General features: G+C 37.5%; 1 protein-coding gene across 3 annotated transcripts in view; it reads right to left on the bottom strand.

Moving 5' to 3' along the window:
- Nucleotides 1–24,006, bottom strand: part of LOC115223435 (AN1-type zinc finger protein 5) — a 44,623-nt gene that overhangs the window by 15,195 nt on the left and 5,422 nt on the right. For all 3 annotated transcript variants that reach the window (XM_036512504.1, XM_029793988.2, XM_036512505.1), the window contains exon 2: nucleotides 5,256–5,486. In XM_036512504.1, the coding sequence (XP_036368397.1) occupies nucleotides 5,256–5,486 (231 nt within the window). The remainder of the gene's footprint in view (nucleotides 1–5,255; nucleotides 5,487–24,006) is intronic.

Genomic DNA, 24,006 nt, shown 5'->3' with positions numbered 1-24,006 from the left:
CATATATATATACGACAGGCTTCTTTCAGTTTCCGTCTACCAAATCCACTCACAAGGTATTGGTCGGCCCGGGGCTATAGCAGAAGACACTTGCCCAAGATGCCACGCAGTGGGACTGAACCCAGAACCATGTGGTTGGTAAGCAAGCTACTTACCACACAGCCACTCCTGTAGTAAACAATTTTGTCCTTGCAACCCTATCAGAATTATACAAGGTTGGGAACTGTTGAGCTATACGACTGCTCAAGCTAATGCAATCAGCAGTAGAATATTTAGAATATAAAATCACCACACACACACACACTTTGGATGACTGAATTGCCATGGTTTACTTTGCTTTGGATAATATAATCGATTATAACCCCAACCACTCCCAAAATAGAAAAAAAATTTATAGGTCTTTACTCACAGTATTATTGTACGTGGGTAAAAATCTATAACTTTAACTACAACTGAAAGAAAATAAGTCAATGCTCTGCTACAAATTATTTGTTAATACATCAACTCTGTTACAAAAACAAAAAAAAAGTGTAAATCAAATCTTTGATGTGAGAAATGATAAAAGAAGGGAAGTAATCACATAAGTTATTTCTACACCAGAGATGGTCCCAACAACAGTGGACTTAATGCTGATTGGGGGGAGGGGGGAAATGCTCACAAAATTGCATTTTAGGAAAATGTACAAACAGCTACATATATATATATATATATATATATATATATATATATATAGGCCACCTCACTGGCTTCCATGCAGTTTACATCCACCTAATTTCACTCACTCGACTTGGAGTGACTGACTCAAGGCCCTGGGTAGATATTTACACAGAGTGTGTCACACAGTGAGATAGAACCACACAACTGAAAAGTGAACTTAGTTACATGACCATATCTATATCCTGTTTACACAGTATTGCAGAGAACACTGTTACAGATTCCTAGAAAATGAAAGTTCACTAAAACATCAATCATCAACTAATGGAGGATGATAAGTAGGAGTGGAGATTAATATATTTCTTATTTTAAAAATATTATCAGGTTTGATACCATACAGATTCAAACTGAGACACATCCTGCCTGTTTCATGAATAAGGACCACTCCCAAAACTAAATTTCTAATATCTCATCTGTTGAGGTCTCAATTTTCAATATAAAGATTTGGGGGAAAGTAGAGTATAGTATACTAAAATATTCCTTAGTCTAAATATATTATTAGGGTGGTATTATTTGCCTAACTGAAATCTCTCAATATCATCCTTATTGTAATGAGAATTTTAACCAAGATTTTAATTTAAATATCAACAGTTTAATTACAGGCAGTTTCAGCTGGCTTGGTATCGACACAGTTAAATTACCCAAGACTTTCCATGGAAAAAAATTTCCAACCACTTTACAAACAAAAAAAAGTCAAATGTAATTAGTAGCAGTTTAATAAGCAAACTTGTTTAGATTTTAAAAAATAATAAAATGCAGCCATGGATGTGTAGTTGATAAACTTGCATCCAGCCACATGCTTCCAGGTGCAATCCCAGCGTGGGGCATCTTAGGCAAGTGTTGCCTTGTACAAGCTCCAGGCTGGCCAAAGCCTTGCAAGTGCCAGATAGAAACTGAAAGAAGCCTGTCGTGCGCACGTGTGTGTATATACACATACGTTTTTGTGTTGTATTTGCCCCCCCCCCTTACTATGCTTGACAACTAATGTCGGTTTGTTTCCATCCCTGTAACTTAGCAGTTCAGCAAAAGGAACTGATAGAATAAGGTCCAGACTTCAAAAAAAAAAAAAAAAAAAAAGTACTGGGAGTGATTTGCTCAACTAAACCATGGGCCACCAAACTACAGCCAGCGACGTCAATTTGTCCGGCCCGCGATCGTATGCTGAAAAAAATAAACATGCTTTTATACTGCTGCTTCTTAGATTACACATGTCGTATGTATACTGAGTCAGTCACGTCATGCGCTATGTATTTCACGCGAAATAATAATTACTACAGTACATCACGTGTGCCTTGGGTTAGTCAGTTATTAGTGATTACAAAATGAGAATATCTGATGCCGAGGCCTAAGACTGCTTTGGCTTTTTTCTTCACCCATTGTTATGGCTATTAAGAAGAGAAAGGTTGATGATGTCACATTTTCAATAAAGAATGGTGAGAAAAGTATTTCTTTGTGGAAACAAACGACCAGAAAGCTAGTTGCCTGATTTGCAACGAAAGTGTTGCTGTTATGAAAGAGTACAATATTCATCATCACTACAAAGCAAAACGTCTCTTAATACATTCTAAATATTCTGGAAAGTCGCAGTCCAAGAAATTTTAATCTATGAAACATAGTTTAGAATCTCAAAGGAATTTCTTTACGAAAAAAGTTTGTTGGAAATGAATCTATCACTCGCGTAAGTGACAAAATAGTGAATAAGTTGGCAGAACGGGGAAAACCGTTTACTGCCGAAAACTTTATAAAAGAGTGCATGATGGAAGCAGCAAATGACCTGTGTCCTGAAAAAGCTAACATGTTTGACTGTATCAGCCTTTCAACAGGTTCAGTTGTGCAGAGAATAGAAGACCTTGGAGAGAACACACAGTTACAGATACATGAGAAAGCTAAGCAATTTTTGTGGTATTCTCTTGCAATGGATGAACCTACTGATCTCTCTAGAACATCACAACTTCTTGTGTTTCATTCGTGGTATTAATTGCAAATTTGAGATTATACAATGGCATCTGTTTGCAGTATACATGGAACAACACCTGGAGAAAATATTTTCATAGAGGTGCAGAAAAATGCAAAACTACAACCTTCAGTGGAATCAGCTTTGGTGTATGTTACAGTCGATGGAGAGAAAAGCATGGCAGGAGTGAGGCAGGGTGGGTAGGGCAGATCCAGACCATGTTGGAGGAGCAACTTCCAAAAGCTCTGCTTATACACTGCATTATATATCAGCAAGGACTCTGTGGAAAACACTTTGATATTTCTAGCATACTAAAACTGGTTACAACTATGGTGAATTTTATTCTGAATCATGGGCTTAATCACCGACAACTCAGACAACATTAATCAGCTAACACTAACTCGAATTATATATTTTCTATCATAACCACATTGCTAATTACCCCCAATATTTAACCATCCACCTATCTTCTCTGCCCATTACACCTGGGAAGATTTTGAGGAAGAGTCTTGAAACCCCTCCTCCATAGGGTCCTTTCAGAAGCAACCGTCGTTACATTTTTCTGGTAGGATTCCCAAGTGTGACCAACTAAGACAATGGAAATTATCCAAACATCTCTTTCTTGGTCTATCCCGAGGTCTCCTGCTAATTGGCTCAACTTGAAAAATTTGTCTTGCGATTCTTTCCCCGTGACCTCTCAATGTGGAGGAGTAGTGGCTTGGACTGATACTTATGGAGAATAAATTTTTCAGTTGAACTGTTTGCCATTAAATTTTCGTATTTTTGCTTGTAACATTAAATGCTTCTTTTTAACAGGTACAACTCTAAGTTTTTAGGGTTGTACATGTTAAAAGTACAAAATTTCTGAAATACGATAGGCTATCAAAATCTGTGACATGTATAGGCTGTTGTGTTTCACTGTGAAAACTGGTGGATATTTCAGGGTTTGGGCAATTAAAGCCTTTTAAAGACAAAACTGAAGTTGAACATTATCTTAATATATAAAATACCAAGTCACGTGTCCATATTTATTTTGTTTCGTTTCCTTCTTTCTGTCACACTGGAAGGAGAAAGTGGCTGTGCTGAGAGTAGGAAGAGAGAGAAAGAATGTATTATAAAGCAAGGCAGATTTGAGATATATATATATATATAATATATATATATATAGGTAGGAGTTTGATAGAGTAGGATGCATAAATATATCAGTAGCCAGTGATCTAAGTAGTCATGTGAGTAGACACTGAAATATATATATAGAGAAGGGGATGAAAACAAGAGAGATAGTGTTAGGAAAAGTGGGGATGGGGGGACTGCTCTACAATAGAGAGAATGAGATCATGTGATGAAATGAGAGAGAGAGAGAGATATTAGTAGGAAAGTTAAGAAGGTAAACAGATGTGAGGGAAATATACAGAGAAGAAACAAAGTATGTCAGTGAGAATAATGAAGGAGACAACTGATAGAAAGTAAAATTAAACAAGAAAATGGAGTGAAAAATGAAGCATGAAGAATAAGTAAAAGGAAGCAGAAAAGTCCCTTTTAGTAGGTACTATGCGACCAACTATATATAGTTCAATTTGGTATAATGATGAAACAATCAGGGCAGATAAAACACTAATAACTAGAGTTCAGTTTAATATAACATCAATGATATACCGTAGAGTTTTAACAAAATTGTATAATGCTAAATATCAATTAGACTATTTTGTACAAGTAGCAGTGTGTCTAGATGTCAAATTTTATACATATTACATATAGGGCTCTGGTTTTGTTCCTACCAAGTCAAACCTTGGGTTGAACAAAGCCTTGAGAGTGAAAAGGAAACCTGTCGGACAGCGTTCTTGGCTGGTAGCTATAATCCATCACAAGGGGGTCCTTGAGAGTTTTATGAGTCCACACAGATGCAGTGACTCCCCCCCACCCCATCCAACCCCATCACCAGTCTTGAAAGTCCTACCTTCTTCTGATGACTAAGCCATAAAAAAAAGACGGCAAATAAAGATATAATTTCATAACCAAAAGTAAAAGTTTAAAGCTAAAAATGCCTTCAGAAAAATGCAACTGGAATGGTTAAGTTTTCAAATGCTTCTACATTTTGAATTGCCTAAATTTGCACAACTTTGTTAAACTGGCTGAACACCCAGGCTGTAGAAAGAGCACCATTGTAGTACAATAGCTTTGAAATTGTACTTGGTACGAGACCATGTGTTGAAACTGGAACAATTACATTGTGAAAGAATCATTTTAGCATATAAAATACATTCATTTTTTTGCTGTTTCTCAACATCAGCCTATTATGAAGTATAAGATGAAATGGAATTGTGTCAGAAATCAGGTCCTACACATGAACCCTTCTGAGACTGTCATATTAAGAAATGAACAAAAAATGCCAACATAAAGTGTTTACATTCTTATAAGACTTATGTAACTGAATTATATACACACAAATATATATCTGCAAATGTATTATATATATGCAAATGTATCTTTATGCAAATGCTTACATTTCCAGTACACCTTCTTACCAACTCCTGTCAGTGTTGAAAACAAAACAAAAAAAAATATATTAAAAAGAAGATGCAATTACCTAGAGAAGTTTGGGCAAGGGAAGCAGTCACATTGACCACTTTATCCCCTTCACCTGTCGGGCTAATACGTCCACTTACAGGTGACGAATTCTGTTTCCTTTTTATAGCATCTTTGTAACATTTGGAGCACATGCCGTCAAGAGCAGCAGTTCCATAGAACCCACATCCCATTCGGCAAAGGGTTCCTGCAGGTAGATTTTGATTACCATTCTGTTCCATTTCCAGTAACCCTTAAAAAGAAAGGAATAAATATTTATAACACACATACATACATTCATATATACATATATATATATATATATACATAAAAGTTTTAAATTAAGAACAAAGAAAATAAAATGACTACATGAAGGAACTAAAGACGATTTGTGAGTACCATGAGAGGTGAACTATTACACCTTAGGCAAGCCTCTTTTGCAAACAAAATAAGGCCTTTGCGTTCTTTTCTTATTTTACTAAATACAGCTGTGGACAGCTAGGCTGAGGCTCCATCTTCAAGGACTAATTAATTACATCATCTTATGTACATAGTCTAGTACTCATATCAATCTAGTCACTGTGTAACAATTTTTTATTTTTGTGTTATCTCTTATTTGCTTCTATCTAGAAATCAAAGGAAATGACTGCTATTCCCTTCAAACTTTGCTTTTGCAACCAGGAAAATCAATGCTTTAAAACTGACATATCATTATAGCAAATATTCTGCTCAATACCACAGATTTGCTTGTCAGTTGCTTGACCATAACCACTTGAGCATGTCCCTTAGTGGCTGACAATATGTGCATGAGTAGTGGGGGAGCATCATAGCCATGTGTTGAGAGGGATTCTTTGGGGTTTGAATAAAGGTGGCAAAAGTAAAATCTGAAGGAAATATTTGTCATTTTTCATACTTTCTAGGGCTGGGCATACAAGAAATAACAGGACAAAAATCTTGTTACAATGTTATCAATAGGTTAAATTTATTTTGAACTATGTTCAATAGTAGGGAGTAAATACAAGTAATATATACAGATCTTCACAACTACAGACACATACATATGGTAGTCTTACGCATACTGTCTACCCAACTTCATTCACAAAACATTGGTTATCTTGAGGCTATGGTAGAATTGTCCAGGTGCCACAGAGTTGTATCAAAAGCAAAACCAAATGGTTGCAAAGAAACTTCTTAGCAACATGAGCATGCTAAATATACGGGTGAGTTTGTGTGGTTACACATGTGTATGGCTGTGCTTCATGTTTCATGCCACCGTGGACAAGTGTTTTGTACAATAGCCTTATTCTGACCAATGCTTTGTGAGTGAAATTGGCAGATAGAAACTCCTATATATGACCTGGGGCACTGATATTTAGGTGCAGGTATGGTTGTGTGGTAAGAAGCTCGCTTCCAACCACATGGTTCCAGATTCAGTCCCACTGCATGGCATTTTGGGTGTCTTCTACTATAGCCTCGGGCCAAAGTGAGTGGATTTGGTAGATAGAAAGTAAAAGAAGCCTCTGTGTGTGTGTATTCATTTAACTATGTATATATCTATGTGTGTGTGTGTATTTATGTTCCCGTAGTGGTTCAGCAAAAGAAACTGACAGAATAAGTACCAGGCTTAAAAAAAATACTTGAGTCATTTTGTCCAATTAAAAACCCTTCAAGAAAGAGCCTCAACTGGACTGCAGTCAAATGACTGAAACAAAAGATAAAAGATGTGTGTGTCTGAGAGAGAGTTTCTTCTGTGACTTTGGACTAACATTGTATGTCAGTGCAATGTCACATGGAATACACTTCAGTTAAAGGCACTTGCCCAAAGCACAGAAGGTCGAAATCAAATGAAATGGTTACAAAGCCAGCTTAAACACACAACTATGCCTTCACTCATACTCAAAGAAAACTAAGTTGTATACACCATAAAAATTGAGAATATGATAATTGGTTGGACACAAAAGTAAAATGAGCCAAGAAAAGCTGAAAGTCATTAACAAAATCAAATCTCAAGAAGGCTACAATCAAATCAAAAATTACATTTGATATTGGATTGGATTTCCCTTGTTCAGTTCACTGCAAAAAAAATGCCTTACTGTTTTCTCCACCAACCACAATCTGATGTAAAGTCAATGAATTTGAGCCTGAAATCAGAGAAGTGCAGAATTTGAGCTTGACAGGAGTGTAGTTTTTTACACTCATACCCAGCAGTAGTTAAGTCAATTACATAGCCCCCGCCCCTGCTCATTTGGTACTTATTTTATCGAACCCAGAACAACAAAAGGTTAAGTTAACCTCAGCAGAATTTGAACTCAGAACATAGCCACAGACAAAGTACCACTAAGGCTTTCACCAGGCATGCTAATGATTCGGCCAGCTTGCTAGTCTGTGATTTTGAATGCAGAATTAAAATGGAAAAACGTTGCATTGTAGTTTAGGCCAAATAACAGCGACATAGAAAAAAGACCGTTCATAATGAGTGAAAAAGTTTGAACAAAACAGAGCCTAGGAATTAATGTCAAATTTTATGCAATCTTTTTTCATGTTAATTGGAACTTGATGAGCTAAGTTTTAGCATTTGCATGAATACAGTTTTACATATTGTTTATAGTTAGTCACATAAAACAACAGCAACCACCACAGCAAAAGGAGACACTATTTTCCTAATTACGTAGATATAAGTAATAGTCTCTGAAGCAACAATTGATTCAAACACTATAAATAACCAAATTACCATTGTTACTTTTTCGGTGGCTTGCTGCTTCAGCAGAATGCAGCTTAAAAAATAAAATAAAAAAAGATGCTACTAGGTTCACTTCATGGAATGGTTAATGCTAGAAAATGAATCCAACTGCTCTAATAATCACATGCAATTAATTTGTAGTACTATGTGAAGTATTACTGTCTGGTCTGAAACCAATTTTGATTGAACAAACCTATGATCTAAAGCAGAGGGCCCCAATCTTTTTTGCATCACAGACCAGTTTCACACAAGACAATTTTTCCACAGACTAGGGGATCATATGCATGACAAAACATACTGTAAAATATATTATTTAATTATTTAATATATATATAATGCAAAAAACATCCTGCCAGAGTCAATAAAATAGAAATAAAATTTTTAAATTTATTCTTTCTATGCTGCCCAGTATCAAATGATCCAGAGTGGCTTGGTACTCATTTGCAGCCTGGTGGTTGGGGACCCCTGATCGAAGATACTCCAGTTAAACCATCTTTTTTCCTAAATTACATTATCTTGTGCATTATCTTTTTATGTCAAGCACTTTGTGGCATGATTTTAGAAAACTTTGGCTACTATTTCTAACAAGTCAAGCAACCTCATAGAATCTTTCCAATATAAAATGTAATTAAGTTACATGACAAGAATTAAAATTCAGAACTAAGTCTAGAACTTTTAAGAAACAAAGAATCAATTGCAATTCAAAAGATTTTGTATTTTTGCTGTGTTCACTCACTGCCAATACTGGGACTACACCTTAAAGTTTTAGTCAATTAAATTAACTCCTGTACTTTGCAGGAAGGAGAATTATAAGCTTTAGGCAAGTTTACTATAAGATAAAAGACAATACAAAGTATTTTGGTTGATACACCAATTTTACCTATCTCATATATACAGCCACACACACATACCCCACACAGCGGCAACATATTGCAAACTCTCAAGTCTCCAAGAAGCATTATCTTCAATCCATGTACCATCTATTGATGCAGAGATATCTCAATTGGACAGGCCACACTGTCAGACTTGGTGATGACAGACTCTCAGAGAAAGCTTGACTCTCACAGCTGGCAGAGGGCTATTGAAACATTGGTAGATTCAAAATGAGATTCAAGCAGGATTTAAAAGGTTTGTCCATTCTTATGGACAGGTGGTACCAGCTAGTCAGTGATTGTTCCGTCAGGAGAAATTTTAAGTCAACCATAATTGATAATGGACATGTTCATTTTTCCGTGTTGGGTTATATGAATATATAATTAAGCCACTGTTTTACAGCCAGATGCCTTTCTTCCTATTGACCCTTATTTTTCAAATAAAGGATCTTATTTCACATACCTTTACAAGGTGCAAAGCTAGTAAACAATTTGTTGACAAGAATGACATCACTGCTTGCAGCTCATAATTTTGGGAGAAGGATAAATGCAAACAAACATACAAGACAGGCATATGAGCTTCTTTCAGTTTCCATCTACCACTCACAAAGATTTAGTCAGCATGAGCTGTAGTAGAATACATGCCTAATGTGCCACATTGGGATTGAACCCAAAACTTGGTTGAGAAGCAAACTGAACCAAATAGCCATGCTTCTTTTGCAGAGGATGATTAATTAGATATCACAAAACAAGGTTTCTAACCTGCATGTGTGCTTACTTAAGTGATTTCCAATAGAAAATGATTTATTACAGATAATACAATGATAACATTTCTTTCCATTATGAATACATCTGTGCCTATTGTTTTCAGAAAAAGAATTACCACACACATTGCAGAGATAAGGTTTCTCACTGTGCATATACCTTTAAGTGATCATTAGTAGAGAATAAATCATCATGTATCACAGTGATATAGCTTCTCTCACTCTCTCTCTCACATATATATATATATATACACACACATATACCTAAACATTATATATATATATATAAATAGATAGACATCCCACCTATATATGTTTAAATACACATTTTATATAACAGCTGAGAGGAAAGAAGAGGATGATTAAATACTCCTGCAAGAAAAAGACAAGATTTGTGGATGGAGCAAAGTAAGATGGTGATGAAATAGTACAGTAGATAGAGCCATTAAAGTTCAGACAGGTCTGGAAATAGTAAAGGAAAGGTGAGGGTGGGGAGCACAGGTTAGCTAGACAGCATATATAAGGGAGAAAAACTGAAAGTAAAAGCTTTGCCTATGTTCTCTGCTGCAAAGACAACAGGCATTCAGTATTGGAAGGAAAAGTGTTAAAGTAAATCGAGTTCATTGTTGAAAAGTTTATATGGAATAGCAGCAACACATCTGCCTTTACCAATGACAAGAAAGAGGCATGGAAACAATATAAACAACTGCTGATGAGGGGAATGTGTTGCCTCAAGTGGACCCAACAGTAGGACCAGTTGTTGAGGTTTACTACTATGCTGAAGTTAAGGTCATGAAGCAGACAGGTAATCCACAAGGGATAGTCATTGAGATGTTGAAAGTAGGAGGTGTTGGTCATGAAGTAGTACAGACAGGTGTTATCTCCAATAGGCTGGCAAAGTAGCATCTCTGTGAACTGCTCGAAAAGTAAAGGAGAGGAACCGATGTTGGTGCGTTTACGTCCCCGTCACTTAGCGGTTTGGCAAAAGAGACCGGTAGAATAAGTACTGGGCTTACAAAGAATAAGTCCCGGGGTCGATTTGCTCGACTAAAGGCGGTGCTCCAGCATGGCCGCAGTCAAATGACTGAAACAAGTAAAAGAGTAAAAGAGTAATTTATCTAGCATTCTGTGAAACAGAGAAGCTTTCTGATTGGGTGTCATGCTCTATAGTTTGGTGGTTGCTATGAAAACCAGAGAATGAAGAATGACCTGTGAAAGACATGCAAACCACAGACATGTTTTGTATGGTTCTCACAGTAAACTGAGTGATATGCAGGTCGATGTCCATCAGGGCTCAAAAGTTTCAATTAACAGAAAGAAAAAAAGAGAACAAACCTTATATGCAGAAAGGGAGTGAGAAATCTAAATTGTGTATCCACTGTCAATGAGTAAACAAAAGATAGTGGGATATCAGACAGGCTAACAGAAGGATTTCATATGTAACAGAACCACAAGAAAAGTTAAATTAGCAGTAAGAGCATCCATGAAATGTATTCTTTCAGCTGCCAAAATGCTTGTCAGAAATAGTTGATAGCTTCTGTTGGTTTAGGTGCCCTAATCAGTAAAGTAGGAGGAGAGATAAAGGAACAAATGTGGAAGTCAATGGAATGGAAATAGTTCAAGGAGCTACTATTACCTTTGTTGGCAACAGAGTTTCTCTCTATGAATGAAGAGCAGAGTGTATGAAGTAGTGTTACATCATAGTGAGACATGAACACTATGTGGATTGATATGCAAAGGTTAAAAAAAAAAAGCAGCAGTAGAAAAAGGCATGTTCTTCTGAATATGTAATGAGAAAAAAGGAACTAAGCATCAAAATATATATATATATACAAATTGAGATAGGGGTTGTAAATGCAACCCTCCATGGGATAAAGTATGTGATTGAGTATTATCTGGTAATTGATATTTGATTTAGATGTATTTCTCCATTTTCTTATCTTGTATATATATATATTTCTTTACTACCCACAACGGGCTAAACACAGAGGGGACAAACAAGGACAAAGGGATTAAGTCGATTACATCGACCCCAGTGCGTAACTGGTACTTAATTTATCGACCCCGGAAGGATGAAAGGCGAATTTGAACTCAGAACATAATGACAGACGAAATACGGCTACGCATTTCGCCTGGCATGCTAATGTTTCTGCCAGCTTGCTACCTATATATGTATATATATAAAAACTTCAAAGGTTCTTTTTAACCTTTTAGCATTCAGATTATTTTGTCAAATGTAATATTTATTCACATTGCTTGGAATTAATCTTGTAGCATCAAAATTTTGATGTGATTGTTCATTTTTAGAATGACATTGTAGGGTAGGTGTGAGAGGAAAGATCTGGTCACATTGAACATAAAAGCAAACAGAATATTTTTGCTGGATATGGCTGGTTTAAATGAAATCCTTTGCAATACTTGTCTCGCAAAAGGTTACAGATACACCTTTACCACTCTCACCATCAGAATGTAGTGGTCAGTTATTGATTCACTGGAAACTTGGACCCAGTAACTGTTGTTTAAAAATTGCAATGTAAAATAATACACACACATTTGTACACACAATGGTTTTCTCCTCAACATACTGTCAATCAACAAATCTATGTTAAGCCAACAAGGGAACCTTCAAGCAAATTTGACCTGCAAGAAATAATCAAATGTCCCTCAAATAACACTGCTTTCTCAAATACTGTATAAGAGTGTATAAGCTGGGCTCTCGCTTGCACTTTTGTGAAAAGATGAATTTGATATCAAAAGGCAATCTTTATCTCCAACTTAACTTGGATGTTGTGTTAGAATACAGAATACTGCATTATTTACTTTGAGAGGACCCCTCATATGGACTCCTGCTACATAAAAGCACTCATGTTTATATCACTGACAGCTAAGAACTACCTACTACAGCTGCTGGAACTGCCAGATCATGTGATTTTTATGTTTTGGACAACTCAGTAACAGACATCCAATAGCAACATGACAGCCGAATCTTCCATCAACAATATATTGAATATCAGTGACTATTCAGGGAGAGTTATCACAGATATTCAGTATCCTATCCATAATAGGGTCACTATAGATGCATGGCAATTTTTTCTTATATTTAAGAATAAAATTTAAAAAGCATGACATACTCAAGTATATACTGCAAGAAATGACAGGATCAAGTCATCCTTTTTCTAACCACCTTTAATAATTAACCCTGCTTAAACCAAACCAATAAAGAAGTCTCCATGTGGCTGCTTCAGTGCGAAAATATCTCAATCAGTTCTACTCCTGAGATATTACCAACAGTACCACACCACCCCAATTTGTGTTTCTTATCATATTCATATGTTACAAAAATTAATCATTCATATGTTACAAACAAACCACCGAAATATTTTCTACCATGAATGAATCTGAAACTAGTACCTACAGAATACATTTTAATCAGTGAGCCAAGGAAATGAGGTTGTTAAAGTAACACCCAAATCTCCTTCGAAACAAAACAATTCCTAAAAACAATTCAATTTTATGAAAGTTGCTCAAAAATCTACTCACATATCAACTGATCATTTATCATACAAAGAATTGTTGTTCTTTAACCTTTTAGCATTCAGATTACTGACAAACGTAATATTTAATCACATTGCTTTGAATTAATCATGTATTATTTTGTGGTTTTGAGATTTAAATGTGATCGTATATTTTTAGAATGATATTGTAGGGTAGGTGTGAGAAGCCAGATCTGACCAGTTTGAACAAAAAACATGTAGAATATTTGGGCTGGATATGGCCAGTTTAAATGCGAAAGGGTTAAGCTAGGACAGTATTAACCAAGCAGGCTTTGTGGACAAAGGTATTTTTGCCAAGAACCCCATTCCACTAGCATTCTTTTGGAGAATCTGTTGATAACCACATAATCCAATGTGCCCTTTCCTCATTTAAAAGACTTAGTTGCTATTTCTAACAGGTTGAGTGACCTCATAGCTGTGAAACTACGAGCTCAAATAAACAGTTGGCTACTATAGGTAGAAACATGATACAATTAACTATCTATGACAATTATATTACAGGTATGTACAAACTTAAAATGAAATCGTTAACACCAGAACATCGGTTTCCTTCAAGGAGTAAATATTTTTATTTTGAAAATGGCTTAGTTTGCCACTAGTGGAATGATTGTTACTAAATCAGTCATTTCTTTAGAGAAAAAAACTGACCATATATCATCATAGAGAAATTTAATGTTCATGTATTTTAATATGGTTTTTGTTAAGCATCAATTCATCCATGATCAAGCTGATCTACGACCAACCAGCATCCCACTCATGAGAATCCAGTCTTTTAATCAGTGTATCTAAGCCTCCGTTATCCAATGCACCCTCTCATTTCAAGATAGCATGGTATAATTTGAGAGATTTGAATTACTATTTTTAGCAGAGCAAAATGGCTACACAGAGTACTACATTGACTCGAGTATTATTTTCCCTGGTGTATTTAGAAATATAATGTATCTTCAGACAAAAATCAATGTTGTTTATCCTCAAGTCAGCCTAAGCAAACAGATCTATGACTATCCTGTCAGTCTTGGTTTAAACTAACATTACCCAATGTGCCCATCCCTCTTAAAATAGGAAAGCAGCGTGTGGTAAGTGGAAATCTTCACTTATGACTAACAAATCCAGTGATCACAGATGATCCAACATTCTTGCTTAGCAAGACCCATAATCAAGTGTTCTATCCATGACTGTGTCATTTTTAAAATATTTTTTCAGATGTCATGATTATCCAATATAATCAGAGATACTGGGGATTGGGGATTTTTTTTACAGTACTTCCAGATTTGATGGGCAAGTGGCAGCTAATTTTAGTTGACTGACAAACCATGGAGGTTGCTCGATCCCATCATCATAAGTATGTGAACAAACTAAAAAGATATTCAAGAAATTAGTATTTTTAACAAAAAAATAAAAAGACTTCTAAGTTCCCCATTTTTCTAGTCAGCACCTCTCAAGGAAACAAAAAGGACAAAGGATTTAACAAAAGTTGCAGTCTGATTTCCCCAAACCTAAATTTCATAACTTCCATTTTGGTGGTCCAAAATATTATTGCATTCTTCAATAACTTCTCCCTCACCCACATTCTTTTAAACATATGAAACATGAATCACACTCTCCACCTGAGATGTTATTGAAAATAAAAAGCTTTACTGGAAGACTTCCTACAAAATCTATCTTTAATTTGATCCAGCATGTGACTAGTTCTACTTAATAGGCTTAATTTATGATTAGGGAAGATAGACTTAAGTAGAAGAAATATCACAGACACAAATACATAGATATAGCATTCTACATGCTATTAGTCTATGTACATAATGCTTAACTACAGAAAGAAATCAAAAACCATATTAATACATATCTGTAAGACAACTGACAGGGAAATATATATATATATATATATATATATATATATATATATATATATATATATATATATATATATGAGTAAACAAACAAAAAAGTGACATTCAACACATTTGGTAGGAGTATGATTTAATAACAGTTTGACTCAGCTTCATGCAACTTCGAAAGCTCATAGAACAAACCTATCTTGACAGGCATCAACAAGCCAATAAAACCTTTAAGTTGCATGGAGATGAGTTGAACCATTGTTAAATTTTCTGTATAACTAATCTGTTCTTTTTCGCATCCTCCACAACTCACAAGACAGCTACTGTACTTTGTTCAGTGGGACAATGGATTCAAATACAACCCTAAGGAATTCTCATTGATATGAAAATAAGAACAGTACAGCAAATTAAGGTGTGCTAATACCAATGAGTCATATGAGACTGTGCTGGGCTGCTTTATATACTATGGGAGTTCACAAATGTAAGTTACTGGTTGGTCATCAGCAAAAACTTACATCCCAGAGCCTTCAAAGGTATAGCAGTTTCTAGTGGTTTACCATGCCAAGATTACACAACAGATTATGTGGAGGCGCAATGGCCCAGTGGTTAGGGCAGCGGACTCGCGTTCGTAAGATCGCGGTTTCAATTCCCAGACCGGGCGTTGTGAGTGTTTATTGAGCGAAAACACCTAAAGCTCCACGAGGCTCCGGCAGGGATGGTGGTGATCCCTGCTGTACTCTTTCACCACAACTTTCTCTCACTCTTACTTCCTGTTTCTGTTGTACCTGTATTTCAAAGGGCCGGCCTTGTCACTCTCTGTGTCACACTGAATATCCCCGAGAACTACGTTAAGGGTACACGTGTCTGTGGAGTGCTCAGCCACTTACACGTTAATTTCACGAGCAAGCTGTTCCGTTGATCGGATCAACCAGAACCCTCATCGTCGTAACCGACGGAGTGCTTCCACACAACAGATTACAATATTACACTGGAAATGTTTGAAAATATATTTTGTCCTAAAAAGTTCTTTGCAATTCTCTTTGCATAGGTCACAATGCAGTATCCACTCCCCATCTACCTGTACACAAGTTCAAGATGAGCTAGACAGGTACATTACATTACCATGTATCTGCATCACTCCTTGTTTATGAGGTGCCAACCAAGTGCAGTTAACTCAGGCAGACCAATACAAGAGTTTATGGAATTTATTATAAGATATGGTTTAATGTGTTTCCAATGTTTGGAAGTCTGTAGAGGTCTCCACATTGAACAATGAATAGCATAAACCATGGCCAGTCTTCATGTCTGTTTCTGTATCTAGTAAAGACACACAAGAAACGATTTTATAGAATTTAGAATTTGAATGGGGAAAAAAAATATCCATAAATTACTTTCATGTGGCTGTAAGTCTTAGGAATAAAAGAGAATGAAGAAAGCCATAACAGAAGTTGTGGCAGAAAGAACTTCTACTGATAGGTTAATTCAGTTGACAGGTGAAGTGCTACAAGGTCTAGAGCAGACATAGGCAATTTTTTTGCAAGAAGCAGGCCACGAAACAGGATTCATCACTACTAAAATAAGTCAAAGATAATTTTCCACCAGGGTACCATTCGGAAAGTCCTGTGGGCCACAGGCTGCTTGTGACTGGTCTAGAGTAACTCAATTTTGTAACTGAACAAGAAATAATGACCGAGATCTCAACATTTGAAAAACCAGTGCCACTAAATTCTGCTCATCTTCCTAAAGATATACCAGTTTATTCACCAGCTCCTGAGGTTTCAGTCTCCTTTCAAGACAAAAGATGATGATCTAGGCAGCCCTCATTTCCTTGACAAGCAACTTTGCTTAGTTCTAAATTCCAGCTTTTCACATGAGAAGCACCAATGACAAACATAATTCGACAGAATTACTGTAAAAAACATATTTTACCTGTTCTTCATTAAAACATGCATTTCATTTCAGGGTAATTTAATAGTAGGATGAGGTGGTTAGTTGTAGAGTAAACTGCATGTGCTAATCAAGGCACTAGCAAACCCAACACAGAACTAGCAATGCTAGTGTAGGTCAAATGTATATACTCATACACACAATCATTTAATGTCCCTTTTCCCATACTGGCATGGGTTGGATGGTTCCAGACATGAACTGATGAGCCAATTTCTGCTTTGGCATGGTTTTACAACTGGATGCCTTTCCCAACACCAACCACTTCAGAGAGTATGGGGTGTTTTCTTTGTGGCACCCATACTGCTAATGGTGAAATCACCAAGTACCTGCAAGAACAAAATTCTTCAAACTAATATTGAAGGTATGAAAGTATGATAGGACAGAAACAAGTGTCTTGTTGAAAAAGGTGACTACATGGCTTCCCTATCTGGAAAGAGAGAGATGAAAGGTCAAGGTACAACGTAAAGGAATATGAGAGAGAGAAACAGGATAGAGGTAGAGAAAAGGTGGGTGGGTAGATAAGTGGCCAAGAGGGAGAATAGTGACATGATTAGAGATGGGGATTGAGTTGGACATAGAAAATATCAGTCGAGGAAAGAAAGGAAATAGGAGTGGGTCAGAGAGGAGGAAGTGACAAGGACAGTAGTAGGGATACAATATGAAATGTAGGAGGATAAGTGGTATCATTTGCTGCTCCTGAGTAGTACCATAGCAGATTGTAAGGATGAGGGTTAGGAGTTATGAGGGAAGGCTAGACAGGACCTTAATTCTACCAAGTTGGACAGGTCTTCTTAACCCTTTCGTTACCAACCCGGCTGAAACCGGCTCTGGCTCTGATTACAAATATCTTGCTTTCATAAGTTCTGAATTAAAATCTTCCACCAAACCTGAGCCACAATTTATGTTCCTAACACTAGCTGAATGATAACTAAGTTATTTTACTAAATTCTTTGTTATATTTAAAGGAATTGAAAGAAACACAGAGCATCTCAAAATAAATACAGTAACGAAAGGGTTAAACACAACATATCAGCATTCATCTTCGATGAAAGGCTCAAAATCTTGGTTGGTTTTCACCACTTCATTCCTGGGTCTCCCTTTTCAATGTTTAGCAATAAACATTTTATATAGCAGTCCTCATCCATCTACATCACACGACCATACCAATGCAGTCTTTTCTAGTGCACACCACATCTGATTCCTTTTATTCCCAATTTTTCTCTCAATACATTTGTACTTTGTTGCATATATAAACTGACATTGCACACCCAGTGGAGCAAGAAACAGCTAGGATTCTTTCCGCAATATTTTACATAGTCCAACCTACACAGGTTAATGTGTGACAAACAAAATAGAAATTTTGAAAGAAGTTCCTATAAAACTAGTTTTAAAACACTGACTCGCTATGGGGGTCCACATGAATAAAATAGCAATCAAACGGGTCCATAGATAAAAATGGTTGAGAACCCCCTGCTCTAGCATGTCCTCTATTCACAGCCCAAGCTTCACAACCTTGTAAGCATTGCTGTTCAGACACAGGCATCATACAATCTACCTTTCAGTCTGTGAAGGAGGCCTTTTTGTTACCAACAGAGGTAACAGTTATTCTAGTAACTATATTTCTCCACTACTAATTACGTCTCCCAGGTAACAGGATTGTCCTGAGCATTCTATTTCCCATGTGCTCTTAATGTTTATTACACCTGTACATCTACCACAAACAAAATCTACTTTCTCTGCTAATCTTCCTATGGTTTCACTGCACTCTTATGTATCCATGCTTTACACTGAGTACAGCATGTGGAATTTCTACCAATACCTCTTCTACATATTGAACAAGGTCAATTACCCAAAGGGATTAACATTAATTTAAACGCCCTTTGATTCCAGGTTCTGCTTCCACATTTAGAATTTCATTTCTAATTTTACTAGAGTTTCAGCAATAAGAACAAGGTCATCAGTATCAAGGAGCTCTCATGAGTTAACTCCTAAGTCATGGCCTGGAAGCCTATGATAAAAAAAAGAGGGGACTGATGACTGAACCCCGATGAACTCCTACTCATACACATAATTCATCTCACCTTACTAACAGTATCCCTGTACATTGCTTGAACGGCTCTCACTTGCCTTCATCTATTCCTAACTTCTTTAGTGACCAAGACACCCTGTTAAAAGCTTACTCCAGGATAATACTAAAACAGTGTACTTTTTGCTAAATACTTCTCCCAGGGTTGCCCAACTATACAGTGAACATCAGTAGCACTTCTCCTTAACATGAAACCAAAAAGTATATCACCTAGATTAACTATCTTCCTAATTAATTGAGCTATGACTTTCATAACTTGGTCCATTAATTGATACCTTTGTAATTACTTCTCTTTAAGGCATCTCCTTTACTCTTATAACAGTTGACTATGATACTGCTACACTAGTAGTTGGATATACCTTTCTATACAACCTGATTGACTATATGGGCGATTAGGCCATGTCCTACTCCAGATACTTTAAGCATTTCAGCAGTAATTCCTGTTGGACCAGGGTTTTATCTGTCTTCATATTCTTAATTATTTTGTCTAACTGCTTTTAAAAAGAATGGTTGGACCCTCTATCAGGTTCACTTTCTTTCTCCCATTTATTCTCATTTAGTAGCTTTTCATAACAGCACTTCCATACCTTTTTGTAAAGCACCAAGTGCAGTGTACTATCATCCTTCTGTACACACTTCTCTCCCACATCATTTTCTTTGATACACTGCCATCCAATCTGAACACCTCATGCCGTTACGCTTCACACCATAGGACATTGGCAAACCTCTTCTTTTCTGCTTCTTCACTTGCTAAATAGACCTGTCTCCAGTTTCTCTTCTAGCCACCTGGCTCTTCTAGTTCTCTGCTGCTGCTTTGCTTTTTTGGCTGTCTACGTTGCTGCTCTACTACCACATCGCCCTTGGTTTGGCTGGAACTTTGCACTAGCCCTCAGTAGGTTGTCTCTTAAGAACTTCCAGTTGTCCTCTATGTTTTACATCTATCTCCTCCTCTTCATTAAATGCTTCAACTAGTACATCCCTGAATCTCTTCAAAGAATGCCAAAGCTTCCATTCTTTTCTAGCTTTAAGTCTGAAGTCACTAACTACTAATCTATGCTGGGTAGTACATTCACCATTAGGAAAAGACTTTACATTCATAAGCATCTATCTATCACATTTTCTGGTGACAATGTAATCAATCTGGCTAGTGTGCCCACCAGATTCATTGGTGATCAAGTGGCTGGTAGGTTTCCTATAGTTAGTGTTGCAGAACAAGTCATTACCATCACAGAAATCCTGTAGCTTTGTTCCTTCTTTATTTCTAGAACCAAAGCCTTAACCTCCATGTAAACCACTGCAGCACTGCCCAACATGTCCATTAAAATCACCAGTCATACTAATAAAGTCTCGAGGTAACGTGTAGAAAGGACTCATACGAATGGTCCTCCTTTTCATCAGCAATTTGTGGAGTAAATGTCAAGATAAATGGTTCTACTGGAAAATCTAATAATAACCATAGCCGATTTGGGGGATCAGTCCCACTGTGTGGCACCTTAGGTAAGTGTCCTCTACTACAGCCCATGACCAACCAAAGCCTTATGAGTGGATTTAGTCAATGGTAATTCAAAGTCCATATATATAAGTGTGAATTCATATTTCTGTTTCTCTCACTGGTTCATAAACAATAGTTTGTTGATGGTGTTATTTACAGTCCACTATGAAGGCCTGTCCCACCTCCTCAACATTTTGGGTGATCTTTGTAAACAAAAAGTACATACAGGTGACATTTGTTCCCAGTTCTCTGTATAAAACAGCATATTTGGGCTATTTGTTCAGACTGGGTAATTATTACCCCTTTTTGAAACCAGGGGGTTAGCAACAGGAAGGACATTCAGCCATAGAAACTCTGCTCCAATGTATTCTCATCTGAACTATGCAAGAATGAAAAAGCAGATGCTAAAACAATGAGGGACGATGTGTGTATATGAATACACGCAAGCATAAAGATGGTTGAGTGGTTAAGTATTTTGTTCCCCAACCACATGCATGCATATGACTTCAGTACCACTCCATGACACCTAGGGAAAGTGTATATTACTACAGTACCATCATCTGCCAAGGCAACAGTGACCATCTAATCATCCTGGAGATGACTGATGACTTCCATACTGTCAACATCACTCTCTTGTCCATAACCATTTTCATCCAATGCCAAGATAAGGGTGGTTCATCTGCTTTAGTCTCCACCCAATAGTCACCTGTGGCTCCTAGTAGCTGTTTGCATTCAACAGCAGCCACACCCAGGTAAACCCTTTCAACCAGTGGGCTAAACCAGATGAGGGTAGCAAACAGGTATGTACGTCTTAGTGAGTTAGGGTTTGCCCTACCTATACATATGAAGACTGGGTTCAATAGACTGAGGAAGAAACCTTGGGTCAACAGAGAGAAAAGCAGCTGCAACAACTCATTGTGAAGTGTAGAGGAGGAAGAGAAGATACCTGTCTCCATCCCTCTCCAAGAGTTACTCATTTGCTATCTTCACCTGGTAGTTTACCAAGGTGTGTCTATTACTACATACAAAGAACTACTTGGAGCCACAGGTGAGAGTTGGGTACCAAGCAAAGACCAAAGCAAACAAACCACCCCAAGAGTGCAACACATTCCCCCCATCAAAGGTGTTACTCCTTCCCAACACCTCTGACATCATTACTATAGCACCAGGTGACCAATCAAAGCATTGTAATCGGAATTGGTAGACATACCAAAAAAGCCGTCAAATATATATACTTGACAGTTCTCCAGCATGGCCACAGTCAAATCACAAATAAGTAAAAGAATATAAACGTGTATGTGTGTGTGTCTTGACATCCTGTAATAGTTATAAACAAATTCCCCACCATGCATGTAGCGAGTGTCCATTTCTAATCTTCTGTGATGGCCATGAGGAAATAAACTTTCTTGGAAAAATAAGACGGATGGCAACAAGATAATCTACTTCAATGAATTCTGTTTAACTCATGAAAACATGAAACAGACATATACATAGATAGGCACATGCATATTATACACACACACATGTTGGTACCAAGATGTGGCTCACAATGCTGCTTCAGGAATCTATTACCCACATTAGTTCTGGTAGGCCTTCAATTTTTGCGTTGTCTCCCTCTACTAATTCATCCTCTTTTAGGGTGTGGAAGTCCCCAAAATATAATTGCTATAACCTACTATCCAGTAGGATAGTATTGGCCAACAAAGACTGCTCTGCTTTAAGCAACAATACTAGAGATGGGCTGCAGGTGTCCATAAATCTCTGCTTTGGTCTTGTGCCCATGTCATGAGATGCTTCAAGCCCGTAAAAAGCACCATCCGTTCGTGGCTGTTGCCAGCGCCGCCCCAACTGGCCTCCGTGCCGGTGGCACGTAAAAGCACTATCCGTTCGTGTCCGTTGCCAGCCTCGCCTGGCCCCCGTGCTGGTGGCACGTAAAAGCACCATCCGTTCGTGGCCGTTTGCCAGCACCATCTGGCACCTGTGCGGGTGGCATGTAAAAAGCACCCACTACACTCGCGGAGTGGTTGGCGTTAGGAAGGACATCCAGCCGTAGAAACACTGCCAGATCAGACTGGACCTGATGCAGCCTTCTGGCTTCCCAAACCCCAGTTGAACCATCCAACCCATGCTAGCATGGAAAACAGACGCTAAATTATGATGATGATGTACCATCAAGTGATTTTGAAACTCCTTCATAATTCAGGTTTCAGCTCCATTAAGAATGCTTTGAAGGAAGTAAGTATTGTTGATTTTTGAAGTATTTGAATGCCAGATAATCTGATGCTCATTACATGTTACTTCAAGAAAATCTCGCAATGCAACTAAGTCTTTCTTCACTCTCAGTAGCATAGGACCCAAATTACTTGAGCCGTGTGCCATCATTGGAATTAATCGGCAGTTCGATTTCATCTTCGTTAACATCTTATTTAGTCTTCTTTGCATCGAGAAATAAGATGGACTTTGGGTGCAGCATTCTTAAGGGATATTAAATCTTGCCCGTCACACGGTATTGCAAGCTGCATGGTGACCTAACTACTGCTGGTGGCATGAAAACACTCAATACATGCTGTAAAGTGGTTAATATTAAGGAAGGGCAATAAGCCATACAAAGCAAATAGTGGAGCATGATGCAGCCTTTGAACCCATAGGCCCAACCCATGCTAGTATGAAACATGGAAGTTAAATGTTGATGATATATATTAATATATACATATACACACAGCAAGGACAAGGCTCTGTGATTAAAATGTTCAATTCCAAATCACAGTTTCAGATTCTGTCTCTTTGCATGGCATCTAAAGCATTGTAATTGGGCTTGTTAGGAAATGAACGAAGCCTGTCGTGTATGTATGTCATCATCATCATCGTTTAACGTCCGCTTTCCATGCTAGCATGGGTTGGACGGTTCAACTGGGGTCTGGGAAGCCCGAAGGCTACACCAGGCCAGTCAGATCTGGCAGTGTTTCTACAGCTGGATGCCCTTCCTAACGCCAACCACTCCGAGAGTGTAGTGGGTGATTTTATGTGCCACCGACACAGGTGCCAGACGAGGCTGGCAGACGGCCACGCTCGGATGGTGTTTTTTATGTGCCACCGACACAGGTGCCAGACGAGGCTGGCAGACGGCCACGCTCGGATGGTGTTTTTTATGTGCCACCGACACAATATATATATAAACACGTGTATGTATGTGTATATACATATATATAAACACAAACATGTATGAGTATACATGCCTATGAGGGTGTGTTTGGCTTCACAAGGCTTGATAGTTGTAGATGAATGCCACCATCATGCAGGCAGTGTCCATGTCTTATCTTCAGCAAAAGCATGTCTGGTGATGGGGAAATATCTTTTGTGTGTGTGTGTGTGTTATAAACAGACAGTATATAATATAAAATTATGTACACACATTCATATATACATAGGCATAGTTATGTAGTTGCACATGTGTACATGTGTATTATATATACACACATA

This window comes from Octopus sinensis, linkage group LG23, assembly GCF_006345805.1.
Source record: "Octopus sinensis linkage group LG23, ASM634580v1, whole genome shotgun sequence".
NCBI classification, from domain to species: domain Eukaryota; kingdom Metazoa; phylum Mollusca; class Cephalopoda; order Octopoda; family Octopodidae; genus Octopus; species Octopus sinensis.
This window is presented reverse-complemented; position numbering and strand designations above follow the sequence as displayed.